The sequence below is a fragment of the Cylas formicarius genome, unplaced genomic scaffold (genome assembly GCF_029955315.1).
Source record: "Cylas formicarius isolate icCylForm1 unplaced genomic scaffold, icCylForm1.1 PGA_scaffold_6__28_contigs__length_40554024, whole genome shotgun sequence".
Classification (NCBI taxonomy): domain Eukaryota; kingdom Metazoa; phylum Arthropoda; class Insecta; order Coleoptera; family Brentidae; genus Cylas; species Cylas formicarius.
In genome coordinates, this window is record NW_026844347.1 from 896601 (window position 1) to 912222 (window position 15622).

Consider the following 15622-nt stretch of genomic DNA (forward strand, 5'->3'; position numbering starts at 1 on the left):
ATTAAAACGTTGATCAATGTTATGCTTGAATCTGTAGAAGACTGAAGTTTATTGCGTAGGTTATCACACGTGTTCTGATATATTAATTAATATTTGTTAGTTTTGAACCGAATTGAAACTACCTGATTTATGGATTATTTATACAAGCTTAAAAGCCCTTGATTAGTTTTGGTTAGTTTTGGTTAGTTTTGGTTAGTTCGCAACACAAGGGTTGTTAATTGCGTTGAGAAGATAAAAGGACGAGAAAAGTTTCCATATTTTAAAATGTTTGGAAATCATTGGTTAAACTTAACCAAACCTGTTAGTAAGTTACTAAATGGCCTGAATTTTATGGTGAACTTAGTTGTGACTTCTACAGTTACATCGATTTGTAGATGTTAGTTTCGGCACTCTTCTAACCGCAAAATATAGATTGATGGTAGAAATACTAAGAAATTGTCGAAATATAGATTGAGGGTGTTTTAGAAATCAACATCTCTTACAATACAAATTTTTATCCGATTTTACCGGAAATTGGATGTTGTTTTGGAATTGTTTTTTTCATTTTTTTCATTCTTATTTTTTCTTTCATTGTATTTTACATAGTATATCAACTAACTGGCTCCCATAATATTCTGTGCAGATTATAAAAAATCACTTTTCAGATTTTTTTACCACGTCCAAAGTTTCAGCTTTCTGTGAAATAAAAAATGGCAATAACAAACAAGTAGTGAATTTTTCAAAGAGTGCTAGAAACATAATTAAAAAAATTATGTAGGAAATGTCATAAATATCTGCCCATTTTACAATTATTTGATTAGCATTATCTCACTTAATCTTGGACTATACTGTGTCTATTTCAGGATCAATTAAAAAAAATTTTTAGGAGCCACCTAAATTCAAGTTAGGGGAGACTTTCGTTTGCTCGAGCACCAAAGCCATTTTCAAGCATTTAGTTTTCTAGATTTCTCGAACTTTTGAATCTATGCAATGATTTCCTGGAACCACTTAAAAAAAAAATGAAAATTTCACTTTTCTTAACATCTAGTATGTTGCGACCAAAGACATTCTATCCAAAGGAGACAAGACAAGTAATAAAATGACTAAAAACCGGCAGCCAATATAAACAAACATTTATGAATTTGTTCCGCCAATCACCTGCTTCAATAGTAATCATATGCGTTTATGATATTATGATATGATATTATGTGTAGCCCCGAAAATATTAAGGGTTTGTCTTGTCTCTTAAATATGTTTTGGTTGTGAGCCACATAAACATATTATGTTTTCTAAATGCTTGCAACTAGTCCTGCGGAGGGCATTTTGGTACAAGAACTATTTTTACAATTAAGTTGAAATCTTCTTAGCTTTTTGACATGACATGACAAGAGTCTCTTGGTATTAATATCTATGACAGCGTTTTCTATATTTTTCTTTGGAATGGACTTTAATTCAATTGTACCTTTGTGAGGCTGATTTTTAGGTTTCAAATCGAAAGTAGTGTTAACGATAAGAATTCCTGATAGTTTATCAATTTCCGGCATATATGAAAAATACTCTAAAATTCTCAAATAATAAATATATAATAGGACAAATTTAAGATGAGAAACACCAAACACATGAGTAATTTGCAGGTTGCAATCAAAGAGTGACTATTTGCATATTGTTGATGAAAAAATAAAATAAATTCAGACGCACCTGTACATTTCAGTTCCTTGGCCAGTTCGTCGGATCCGAGGTAGCAGTTCGGAATTCCGTCGCATAATTTCGACAATTCGAAAAGTTGTAAAACGTCGGTCGATTCGTTTACTTGACATCCGAAATATCCGTCCTCAAGGTTTAAAAAGAATATCTCGCGTTTGATACCGAAGCCGATCCCTCCGAAGGATTGGCCCGTCTGAAACAAAGAAACAAGTCGAATCAAAATAACGAATATGCATTCCGATTCCGCATTCTCTTATATCCTAAGATTGTGCAGACGGAACTGCGATGGACTAAATGGTTCAGAAATTCGTCTTGCAAATTGAGCTTTTCGAAATTGTTCTAGCAGGTATTTGAAATTTCCTTTGTTTTTAAAAGTAAATCTAGATAACATAAACATAAATCATTTGTGGTTGGGTTGTAAATGCGTAGGTTATATCAAAATAATGCATGAGAGCTTTTATTGCTGAATATTTAATTTACCACTAATTATTTGTCGAAATGAAAAAATGTATATTATGTTATACCTATTTATAAAATTTTATTGCTTTTAACTTACGACAGGTGATTTAATTGATTTCACATGAAATTAATTGTCAACTGAAACTCCAAATCTACTACTGTAAAAATAGAAGCAAAAATTTTTTTTGACACAAGACATTGTTGCTGTATGTCCTTTTAGTCCTCCTTAATGGAAACAAATTGATGGCTATGGCACGAAAATGCGGGTGCTAAGTTCACATATAAATTAAAATTGCAAATTAAAGGAAATGTTCGGTGAAAGAGAGTCCGACTTTTTATGGGAAGTAGACTGTCGTATATAAGTTAACCTTTAATTTACACTTTTGGTATAATCAGGAGTAAATTAAAAACCATTTTAAGGTCATAACACGGTTTTATTTTCAAAATTGTGCACATAGATAAAAAAAATGTTAACTACAATTTTTTAAAAGATTAAAGATTTAGTGGGATATACACTTGGAAGATTAACAAAGTAATTTGATAAGGATAGGATATAATTAATTTTTTTTTTAACTTCACCTCTTAACAGACAAGCAAACACAAATAAATGGTTATAACGCCTCAAATTATCTAGTTTGCTCATGTAACCTGCATTTACATATATTTTTATATGAGTGTTTTTGTAAAAAATAAAAAGTAAAAAGAATAGGTTAAGACAATTGAATTATTTAATTTAAAATACTACATGTGCTGCCCAGCTGAGGGCAAATACTTAGTACTTTCTTGGTCTCTACTATGTCAAAAATACATATCGTGGTGTTGCACACAAAAACTGATGCTTCTAAGGGGTTCAACTCAACATTTTCTATCTATTTCTATCTATTTTTTTATATGCCCTTATTGGTTATCCTGTTTATGCCGGAAATTCTTGTTATATGAATAATGTTCTGTTTGTGTCAATAATAAAGTCAAGTTTTAGGCACACTATAACAAATTTTGCATCATTTTGAATAGGTACTTATTTTATTTCGCCTATTCCATTGGTAACGCAAAATCAAAAATGAAATTGCGAATATTAACAGTAATACTCAGTGCAATATTTGATTTATTGTGCTTCCAACTGCGTCTCTCAATAACTATAGACACATGAACATAACGGAAGAAACCAAACATAAATCATAAATGAGTTTCAGAAGCATGAAACTAATTGAACTAATTGAATTTGAAATTTATGAACTATTTGTACACATATTGAGCAAGAGCATCTGTTTATAATTTTTGCGAAAATGCAAGCCGTTATAAATTAATTAAAGGCGTCCTTCGTTATGTGCGTTTTGTTTGGTTAATTTAAGTGCGTCATGTACAATATGGTCACAGCTAATTACACACGTAGGCGGGAAAAGTTGCTAACAATTATATTGCATTTACTAAGCTCCTTTAAAATAATGTTCATAAGATAACGCGCGTTTGCAACTTGTTCTGAAGTACCGTCACTAAATTGTGTAAAATTGTATCAATTTAAAACAAAATAAATCAAGCAAGAATCTGACGACCTCGGACTGTAACGGTCTTACGTAACCTTGGAAAGCGGAAGAAGTTCCAGTGCAATGGGTCCGTTTCCGGCAGTCATTTCTGATATCATTTTTTCTACTACTGTCATTAGTCAGATCTGCGATGCAATTTTTTCCAGTTGCGATTTTAATTCGCTTTTCACGCGGCAGATTTTAATATTTTTTCCATTCGTGCGTTCCCGATGTATGCTTACCTACATTTTAGGTTGTAATTCGCTATTTACACTGCGGGAACAATTCAACCGGTCAATTAACTTCTGCGAAGGCTAATCGCAGATTGGATCTGTGATAAGGTTACAGATTTTATAGCGCATTGTTTAGATAACGAACATACATCTACACATCTACGTGAACTTTGGCATAGCCGGAACAATTGAACATATGAGATAAATGTACGCTCGTGACGTTCATGGAGATATAAAATCGTTTAACACAGTGTCGACCAATTTAGGGGAATAGGGAAGAAAGCAATGGTTACACTCTATACTATTTATGTTCTCAACTAAACAAAAACCGTGGTCGGTTTTGATAGGTCCCTGAAAACTAAAAAATATATTTCGAAATCAATGGATACTTGTCAGTCAGTCATTTTTGTGATGTCATTTTATACAAATAACTCCATTTAATAACCATAATTTGGAGAAGCTCCTACCAAGCCGAATCCAATTGGCCTATAAAATTAAGGGCGGTTCATTAAAAAAAAAACTCTTTTTTTTTTCAAAAAGACGAAACCATTAAAAAAAAACTGACTACGCTACTGAATTCTACGTAAAAATTTATATCGGCGGCGCTTTTCATCCTTCCGACATTTCATAGGATACCCGAGATACGAGGGGTGCCCTAAACATGACAAAGTCATGAAAATTTTGTTAACATCCTCTTTCGTTTCACAAAAAAGGCACCAAAGATTTGCGAAAACGCAAGGCTCAATCTTCATTAACAACGGGCATACTACTCAGTTGCGACCAAAATGGGACCCTGTGTACAGTTCAAAATTTTTTTCACGTTTGCTTTTAGCTCTTAGCATTTGGATTTTATGCAACATCTATAAAATATTTTTTTAAAACAATTGTAAGTAAGGGAGATATACTACTTTGCCACACCATATACCGGGTTCATTTAATGCATGGACTTGAATTTACTCAATTGAGCATCGCATTTAGGTATAGTATGAATTATGTCCATTTGTAAACTTGTAAATTTTTGGATTACACGGCACTTTTTTTTCAAAAATCTCTGGACTACAGAATTGTTTGTGGCAAATGACATCTCCCTTTTAATTTCACCCTGTATATAATGTTTAGAATGGCGCTGAAGACGGTCCTTTTGTGAACTACTATTTTAAAACAGTTAGTTAAATTTGCGAAATCCTAAAGTTTCAAAAATCATCAAAACTAGTTAAGATCGAAAAAAATCTCCCGAATTTGTATTTTATCCTTAATACATAGACTTTAAAGGGAGCCCGGTTTTGGTTCCCATTTATTTGAAAGAAATTCATTCACAGTCGATGTCTTAGTCAAGAACGCCCTTAGTAGATTCTTCTGGACAAAGTAACAAAGTAGTTTGTTGCGCTTATATTTATTATTTGTCATTTTGTTCTCAAATGGGACTAAATAATTGAATTAACAGTCGCTGTAAATAAATGCACTCAAAATTACACACAATTTTTACTTCATTGTACAATATTTTGGAAAAATTTACTGGAAATTAAAGCGTGGAAATTGTTTTACGAAGACAAGACTACTTTTTAAATAGAAAGAGGTGTGTCACTTTAAGATGTCAACTTTGCCACTATCCATAATATACTATACATTTTGGAGAAAATTTGAGAAAAAAGTTCATTTTCGGCCTACATATTTAAAGATAATTTTTATAATAGTCGACAATGTGACACCGATGTGACCTATTTGCAATAATTTTTCGTAGATTCAAAGAACCACATATCTATTAATTAAAGCCAAAAGACTCCGTTTAATTATTGGAAGATGCTAGTAGTACTTACGTACCTACAAGTACCTAAACTATAGCGTTGGAGATCTGCATTGTTGTATTACGTGTTTGCATCCCAGTTGAAAATATGGAAGAACTTTTATGCAAATGCCGGCCACGGGGTAACCCACTTAAAAACAACACCATGTGTACATGTCAGTTCGCTTTCTCAACTTCAAGCTCCAGTGCCTTAATTCCATCTTGACCGACCACTTTTACTTGTTTATGTTCCTCGACACATGCAACACGATTTTTTATCTCCAAATTTAAGTGCATACGTGACCAGAGGCGTCCGTGTTTTGTGTTCCTTCGGGCAGGTTACGTTTGAGTTGCTACACATCGAATTTCTTCATTATTCGACGGCAGATGCATTATTTTCTTATCTAATGGGTTTGCTGTTTTTTTCGCCCTAAATGATCTTTCTTTAAACGATGCTCTTTTGTCCTTTAGGAATGACACGTTTAAAATTATCTTGGTTAGCCAAATTGAAGCCAAGTATGAAATTTTCATTTTTACAGGAGTTCTATCCAACGGAATGGCCAGATCAAATGAAAAAGTGCTTATAATAAAATTCTAATTTTGAGTGAGAGTGCTAAATGACGAAATGTAAGCAAAAGAAATATACGGTTCAATGTGCGTGGAGATAAAAAATTAAGAGGCATAAGTTAGTTTTGGTTGATATATGCTCTTTTGTATTTTATTTTACCATTTGGCATTATTATTATTTAAGATATTCTAAACTATATCAACAGGGCCGAATTTTCTTCACACTCCAGTTTTCATGCAAAATTCAAGCCAACTGTGTCTTGCAACAAGCCTGTGGCCTCAACTGTGTACTTTGATTCATCGACCACTTAATTAGTGGATTATGTCAATAATTTTCGGAGAAAACAATTCCAGAGGGCGCTCGATCTGGATTCATATTTTGAGGATCTACGTCACGGTTAAACTCATTCATTCAATTGTAAATATCGTTCAACCCTTTCAAATTCAAGTGCTTAAACACTGCTCGAAACCCATTTCTATCAATTTTTATCAACAATCGAGTGATGGATACAGCTGAAACTTGAACAGCTGACAAGTTGGGAGGGCTACTTAATTGCAAAAATTTATTTTCGATGCTGCGAACGCCATGGACTTATTAACTTATTGACTTATTGAAAGACCCTTGTACAAGAAGATCAATTTCAGATATCAAATTCAAATTACAAATCTGATACATTGAATTACTTTTTACTTTGCCAATTGCAAATGGAATTCACTTAACATCTAACAGGTATCATTTCACCAATCACTCCAAACAACTCGAAGTTGGTTGGGGATTCTGGAAGAAATAATACACAATTTGCTCGTCAATCTTATTTATATTTAAATATCTTTAATGGCGCTTTTCGCGCAAAACATCGTCTAATTAAGCAAAACTAAAGATCTCGGATAAATACAAACTACTGACAAGATAATTAACGTTACAGTTATCGTTGTCGGAATAATGTTTTCTTTACTGTTCGGCAACTCTAAGTACACACACACTCACGCACATACACACACTCGCATAACATTCATGCAATAATTCCACGTGCAATTTAATGCTATTAGTTGCAGCGAGAGTTTAGCTTAATTTTCCTCGGTACTGTTAAAGCGAAGCAGCAAGAGAAAGGTAAACTATTTCTTTGGTTTCGTTTTTGCGAAGGTCAACAAACCTTCCGACGACGCCAATTGGCGTACGTTTATATTGTTTAGTTTAAAGTGATGCCGATATCAATAGGATGAACGTGAGATGTAAATTGTGAGCAAAAAAATAAACACTAAATTAACACAGTTTAATAGATCATCGGTTATTTTAACCTAGCAATTTTTTCAACAAGAATCATGCTTTAGGTCTTTAGTTAATTCGAGGACCACTAAAATCCCTTTAAATATAACGATGTAGGCGTATTTCAAGCTATAAAATGACGGCTGTGGAAGTAGGTATAGTATTATGGTTGACGAATTGCCTTTCTGGAATGACGTCGTTTTTGGTTATTTTTGTTTAATATATATGGTGACTGACATGGACAAAAAATCATTGCCGTTTCTTTATAAAAATCAATGCCAGTTTTGGTTATGTGTCTTTCGGAATATATTCGTCAAAATTGATATTGATTTGTTGAAGCTAATAGTTTTTAATATCTTGGTTTTTCCTCAATTGAAAAAAGATCAAACTGAAAATGGAGACCAACGTAATTCAACAAGCTTGAAAAGTAACACTTGGCCATACAAGAATCATAAACATCACTGTATACGTTTAGGTTAGAGATCATTGCTAAAATATAAATAATATACGAAATGCGTTATTTAAAAACACCATGACGTCATTCCTGAAAGCCAACTATAACTTAGGAAGCTAATTAGAAGAGTTAAAAAAATTCTCGTCTTGCCAGGACCGTTAAATTTATTAATAATTCTCATATAATAAAGACGGATTTTACCGTCGTCAGACTCCGGATGAATATATTTCCGCGATTTTACTAAACCAAATAGGTTTCCAATGATATAAAAATGTATGTAGGCATTCGCGACACCCGCACTATTTGCTCGGTAGTGTGACTGGTGGGTTATTAAAGTAAAAGACTTAGTTTGTTGCCGTTGTTGCGTTTTATTTGTTCGTGTTCATATACAGAGTGATTCAAAAGAAATGGAATAGAAATAATAGTTTTGGTTAGTTAGTATAATTGTATCATCAGGAAGATATCGCGCATCAAATATAATTTTAAACGATATTTATTCAAATTATTTACAAAACTTCTGGATTCCTCCAGCGTCGCTAATCCTCCCGAGTTTCGACAATCATCCTGTTGGCTTCTTCAGAGCTTAACAGAAACTGCCTCACAATCTATTCTGTTTCTGCTTAACCATATATTGTTTGTGATGGGTGAAACTAAAGGAGGAGGTTTAACATGGTCTCAGATTACAGTAGCCCGTGGAAATTTCGTTAAAAAAGATATTTATTCTTGGTTTATGCATTAATAGATAAATTAATTGCTAAAATTTTTATTACTTAAAAAAAAATTACGTTTGCTCTATTAAAAGATCCAATTATCCACTGCTCAGGCGTGCGCAAATTGCATCTTTAAAAAGTCAGCTATAAGGGGCGTTTTCAGTCATGGGTTGGTTCTCATCGGATGCGTCCGGAAGGATTAAAACACTAATGGTATTTGAAGGTTTGTTATGATCCTAACGTCATATATTAATTAGTGAATGTGTTCGTGTTCTTTTGCAAAAATGTACTCAACAAGTAGCGGTTCTAGAAATAGTATATTATGCAACACACTTTTAAACTTCTTCAACCACTCGTTCATTTTATCACACATTCAACAAGTTGTGGTTAAAGTGTTGTTTATAAATCTTGTGGTATAGAAAGTAATTGATCAAGAGGGGTATAAAAAAATGTATGACGTCATCCAAGTAGGTTATTTTTCTATAACAATTTTTTTTTTGAGATGTAATGTTTTACGTTTTATTTTTATGAAAAAAAAAAAAGGCAATAGAGACGGAAATGTTCCTAAATAATCAAAATTTGTTTGTTTTCATTGTCACAGCATAAGTTGTTGGGAAGAATGGAGGTAGTCTAATTTCAGTCACGTCTACTTTAAATTAAAAATAATCAATTCAAACGCAAATGCGTCATAAAAAGGGTGCCACTGAAAACCCGAGTTTCAATTTTGGTGCTGTTCCAATTGATTTCGTATTGCCTATAGATACCGTATAATATAGTCTACATGTGGCAAATGGCGTGTAGTGTTTTTTCGTTGCCGAAAATAATGATATTGCCGAAAAGCGTCCATCTCAGACACGCCTCAGAGGCTTCGATTGTAATCTCAAGGACGCTTTCTATTTTCAATATTTGTACCTAGAAAACGTAAATGAATGATTGAGTCTTGAGATCAAAGAATTTTTGACACGTTTATTTTTTTTCTATGTTTCGTTTAATTGCCTGAGAACAAAGCACTCGCTGAGCACCAATGTCAATCGTCGAAATTAAGGGTTAATTTTCCACGGCGTTGGGTGATTTCTCTTTCAAAGAACGAAAGCGATTTCTCTCTAAAATGGAGTGGAGTCATTTAATAAGCGAATCGGATATATAAAATAGCAGCTTATTATTCAGAATCAAAGGAGATGCGATCGTATCAACAACAGGTTTTCTAAGCAGTTTACACTTGACGCAAGCGTGCTCAGCCTTTGGAAAGGAATTTTATTTCGCAAATATTCCAATCCAAGAAGAAGATTAATCTACGATTTTAATAAGAAACACAAATGGTATAAGAGGCGCTTAGAATTAATATCGCGATAGCGAATAGAATTTTTTGCTGTTTCCTTTTTGCCTTCGGTACCTACTACGAGATCTTGACTCGTTTGCGATTGAAGCTGAGATCGTCAGTTTGCAGGTATACGTAGACCTCATTAATGTGCAATAAAAGGGGGAGCTTTTTTTTTAAACCCAGTTTTAAAACTATCGAAGTTTCACAATAATAATAAATAATAAAATTAGTTAATAACAATCATTCTTCTTCTTCATGTACCGTCTCCACTTCGGAGGTTGGCTATCATCATTGCTATTTTGATTTTGGAAGCTGCGGCTTTAAATAGGTCAGATGATGTAACATTAAACCATTTCGTAGGTTTCTAAGCCAGGATATTCTTCTTCTTACAATAGATCTTCTTCCCACAATTTTTCCCTGGATTATGAGTTGTAAAATTTCATACTTTGGTCCTCTCATGATGTGGCCGAGATATTGCAATTTCCTTTCTTTCACTTCCTGTAGGATCTCTACACCTTTCTTCATTCTTCTCAGAACCTCCACGTTGGTGACATGTTCCGTCTATGGTATTCTCAGCATCCTACGGTATGCCCACATCTCGAAGGCTTCCAGTTTCCGCTCACAAAACAGGTTGAGGGAATACATAACACTTGAGCATTGGTTTTCTCAGATCTAGTCTCAAATGACGATTACAGAGCAGCTTCTTTATCTTCACAAGGGCTGAACCGGCTTTCTCAATGCGGATCTTTATTTCCGAAGAATAATCCACATTGCAGTCGACACTCGTACCCAGGTAATCATATCTCTCGACTCTGTCCAGCTCTTGGGTTTCAACAATCATTATAGCTTCCTAAAAAGTACGTATTATGCAAGGTAATGTTTTAATGTATCTGAGGGGAAAACAAAAGAGCAGAAAGGAAGGTTACAAAAAAAGATATAAGAAAAAAGGAAAGACGCAGTCAAAATTTCGTCTAGTACTGCCGGTAAAGAACAAGAACAAGAAAATGGAATTTGTATCGAGAAATATTACATAAGTATTTTAAATAAGATGCGACACAACACGAACGTTCGGATGTTTAGATGTAAAATTTATTGTTGTACTATTACCAATAAGCGCCAAGGATCTATAAATAGTTTATTTAATACCTCGGCAAATTAAGGAAGTTTTGAAGAAAAAAGGCACAGATCGCTTGCCACACGCCGGATGTGCTTATTAAATCAGTATTTTCCTTCCTTTTTGCAAAATATTCATACCAAGATCAATGATGACACTAGTACTAGTCTCTTTAACACGTATATAAAGATATTTTATATGTGTATTATTATTATTTTAAGCATGTTATTATTTTGCCTTATGGTTTTTAGATTAACAATACATCGATTGATTCTTGGTCTTCAGTTAATTATTAAGAAGGTAACCGTAAAGGCCCCTAAGGCAGACTTTTACGCTGGCGTTAATCTGTGCGCATTAAAAACGTGCATGCAAAAACCTACGCTAGGTCTGCATACAGACGCACGTCCAAAATTCTCAGTTTTGCTTGTCTCAACGAAGTGACGTTAAATTCAGACGGAATTTATATTTAAAATCATATTTAATTAAATTCAACACACCACAGACATTGGAAAAGCGACAAGCAAGGGATCGTTCCTTCATAAACGAATACTTAAAAGAAACTTTGGTTCTCCTAAAAATTTTCACTTTTGGAAAATATGTTGATAAAATGTTATAATTAGAACAGCAAATTAAATGGGTGTTGAGTCAACACAAGCGCACCAGCAAATAACCCAATCGCAAAAAAAACCGAAAAGGAACGTGTACACTTTTTACGTTTTCCTGCAATTAAATCCTTTGGCGGTACTATTTTTTCCATTTGGTCAACGAAACAAATCGGGCTTAAAACCTATAAACGTTCCAACCGAAGATTTATCTTTGACTTTCGTTTTATTTCAAGACTGGTAGCTTAGCAAGTCTACTCTCCAAAGATTTTTCCCGGAATTGATCGCAGCTGCTATTTAAGATATATTTATTATCCCCATTAATTGAAGGTATTTATAGCTTCCTTTGGGTAGTGAAATGCAAAATCTAGCTTTGATATTATGCGAAGGACCGAGCGCTTTATTTTTTCGAGAAGTAATTATTATTCATCAGTGCTATGTTGATATTAACGACCGAGCAGAGTTCTTATCAATTAGTGGCTCGAGTAAAAGTTGAAGGATATGTTAATTTCACGGGGAATGGAGACGACGATTCCTATAGAGGAGAAAGAGAGTGAAAATTACCGTGTATACCGTACGTTTCGATTATAACGATTATAAATAATGACGTAGTGTCACCGTGCGTGCAAAGTCTTTAATTTTACTTCCATGTTTTCTTTCTTTGAAAAATTTGTCAGCGCTGTAAACTGTAAATGACACCAACTTTTTGTCATAGAAAAACATCAATAGCTAGTGTCCTAGTAGAATTTGTACTTAGGTGAAATATGTGTATGATTGAGGAGTTTATTGGGCAACTGGTATTACCAAAAAAATACTAAAATACATTTGACTTTCTTAAAAATCTTGCATTTGCCAATACAAATTAATATTTTACAATTTAAAAATAATAATTATTATTATTTTATTTTATAAGAGAATAGCTTGTGTATGAATGGAACTGATATTCTGGACCTCAGTTTTATTAATTGAAGACGCCTGAAGGTGATTTAGGTTTGGGTAGCATTTGGACACAAGATAACGTAAAAACTTTTTTCGGATGTTTTCTATTCTATTTACGTATTTAACACAGATTTATGATCATTTAAATTTCAAAAAATAGCACTATAAATTATTCGTTTCTTTGAGATTTTTTAACAATTGTTTGAATATCTTCCTCAAACAACAACTTGTAGTCTAACATTACCTCGAGATCCTTGCCAACTGAAATAAGAGCATGCAAGCCTAGAGTATTGAAAATATGATTTATATCATGTACCATTAGTCAAAAGAATAGGAGAAATGGGTAATAAGGGATTCTTGGGGCGATTTTACCGGGTCCACACAGAGTTCACCTTATCAGACTCATTCAGTTCAACTGTAAGATATTCAAGCTTAACAGGCTACTATGTACACCAATAGATTGGAGTTTTTTGACCAGAATCTTATGAAAAGCCAAAGGTTTTTATGGAATTCGCATAAACCTGCTCCTTTATTTAAAAACATGCTGATAATTCGGTCAATAATTTGTTTATCAGTGATCTAATTAATCATATTATTTTGGTGCAATTGGTTCGTGGTGTATTTGATCCTTCATATGTATCTATCGTTGGTAAAGTTATCATTAGATATCACTTTGGAGTGATTGAGAGAGAATAATGTAATCTGTTATGTCAAACAATCAAATATTTTAATCTATGATTTATGCTCAGAATTGGAAAATAAACGGCCTAAATACAAGTTTTAAATTGGTCGGTCAGAGTCGGGGTATTTTCATTATCATTTAGTTAAACGGTATTGCCACGACAAACATGGCTATTCTTAACTCAATGTAATTTTTAGCGAATTGTTAATTTGTCAATTTAATGCCGCGATGTTAAACGGGGTCGTTAAATTTAGTTCAAAATTTAAATTTAAGTTAATAATGAATACATTAATCAACTTACGTCAGCGCGTTTTAGCTTAACAAATCCGGCAAACATTGAAGCTTGATCTCGTTTGTAAGAGCCAATAGAAAAGACTAGACTAAACCCGATTATCTGATTTGCAGGCATTTCTAGAAACGCGACAATAATTAAATTTATTATTATTATTATTAGTAAACTAAATTCAACGGAAATCCATAAAAGTACAACAAATGTCTTTTGTGAGCTAAAAGTTAAAAGATTCAAGGAGATTTAGAAAAGAGTTGAAATTTTATCTCATAGATGACCGTACTAACTCAAATAGGTTGCGTGGTGTGGTCTTTGTTCGCGAATCTGGTTAAATTTAAGGTACGTTTTTGTCTGAATTTTTTGTTGCCAGAAGGGATAAAAAAGGTATAACTTTGGTTTTGAGCAAGTAAAGTTAGCAATTCCTTTCAAACTTTTCAGACAAATGCAAGTTTTTGTCAGAGATCTTAACAATCCTAATGCAGCTAGTCCAATTTTATTTGAGGTTAATAAGCATTATTTTTTGGGGTCTGTCATTGGTCATTGATAAACCTCTCAGGAGTAGATTTAGACACATTTTTTAAAGATATAGTTAAAGCCTCTTGATGAAATTTGTCCTCATTTTTTTTTATAAGTAATTCTTTTTAGACATTTAAGAAAAAACAAGGTTATGACATGAATTTTCACAAACCTAATCTCCAAACTATAGTTTGATGCAGTTAGTCAAATTATGTTTGAGGTCAATATGTAAGTATTGGGCATATTTTTGGCAGTCTGTCATTGGTAATCGATAAAGCGCGCAGAACTAGGCTTAGGCACAATTTGAAAAGTTATAGTTACAGCCTTTTGATGGAATTTGTAAAGTTTGGCGTAAATCATCCCAACCCGAATTTCCAACCTAGAGTTTGGACTAATTTTTTTGGGAGTCTGTCGTTGGTCATTGACAATGTAAGAGATAATGTAAAGATAAACCCGTTTCTAGATGAAGCCATGATAGTTTGTTTGGATCGAATAGACAAAAGACGACTCCTTATAAGCCTTTGCATGGATCACTGGGTTGCTATGCTGTTGAGGTCGAAGAGGTAAAATACTCCCCTTAACTTGCAGATACGGATATAGGGCAGGCCTTTGGCGAGCTCTCGAATTTGAATAGTAAGTTGCTCGATCCGGCGAGCCTCATCCTCGATTTGTATCTCATGTCACGAGTTCGGGAGCGTCAAGTGAATCATAACCATATGAAACCCGTTCCAATCCAACTATCGTGGGCGCAATATCAAAATAATTTACATAACAGCATATTTTTTTCGAACTGGCGAAATGGGATAATTTTGACCTAACAGTACATCCACGGTGCGTTCCTTCGCCACGAACCGCGAGATGTTACGATTGCTCACAACTGTTATCGTTAACCATCTAACTGTTCATACGATTTGTCTTTTTTAACCTCGTGCGCGACGCAGTTTCACGAAAGACATTGCTTTCTGTCGACGTACGTTTTTATTATCCATCGGAACGATTCGTACCGTATGTTTCACGTACGGCGCGGTACCTACCTGAAAATTAGATAGAGCAGGTGATAGATGGGCGAGCACGTTTTACTTAAATTCGTCCGCTTTTATGCGGTACAGTTAGGAGGCGATCCATTTCCTGGGGGTAACTCGATTTAATACGCCGATGCTGGTATGCGACGTGTTATTCAACACTGCATTTGTCGAAGAATGATAATAGCTTTAAATAGTTTAGCGCGTAGGCGAGTTGCAGATAATGTAATCCTCGTTTACAGCGAGCGAGATGTATTTCTTTAGGCAAAAGCCATTGTAGGCCCCATCGGGGGTGAATATCTGGTGATATGTGGTGAACAGACCTTAGTGGCATGTCTCATTTAAATGAAACGTAATTTACCTAGCCCTTATTGTTTTAATATGCAGATTTTTAAAAATCTTAATAACATTAATTAATTTACTGCAACGTAAACTTATAAAAGACGAAAGTTTTGCTA

General features: G+C 33.9%; 1 protein-coding gene across 1 annotated transcript in view; it reads right to left on the minus strand.

The window, feature by feature from the left end:
* LOC132703623 (uncharacterized) overlaps positions 1–15622 on the minus strand; it is a 209267-nt gene that overhangs the window by 138180 nt on the left and 55465 nt on the right. The window contains exon 3 of the mRNA XM_060672989.1: positions 1678–1876. Within this exon, the coding sequence (XP_060528972.1) occupies positions 1678–1876 (199 nt within the window). The remainder of the gene's footprint in view (positions 1–1677; positions 1877–15622) is intronic.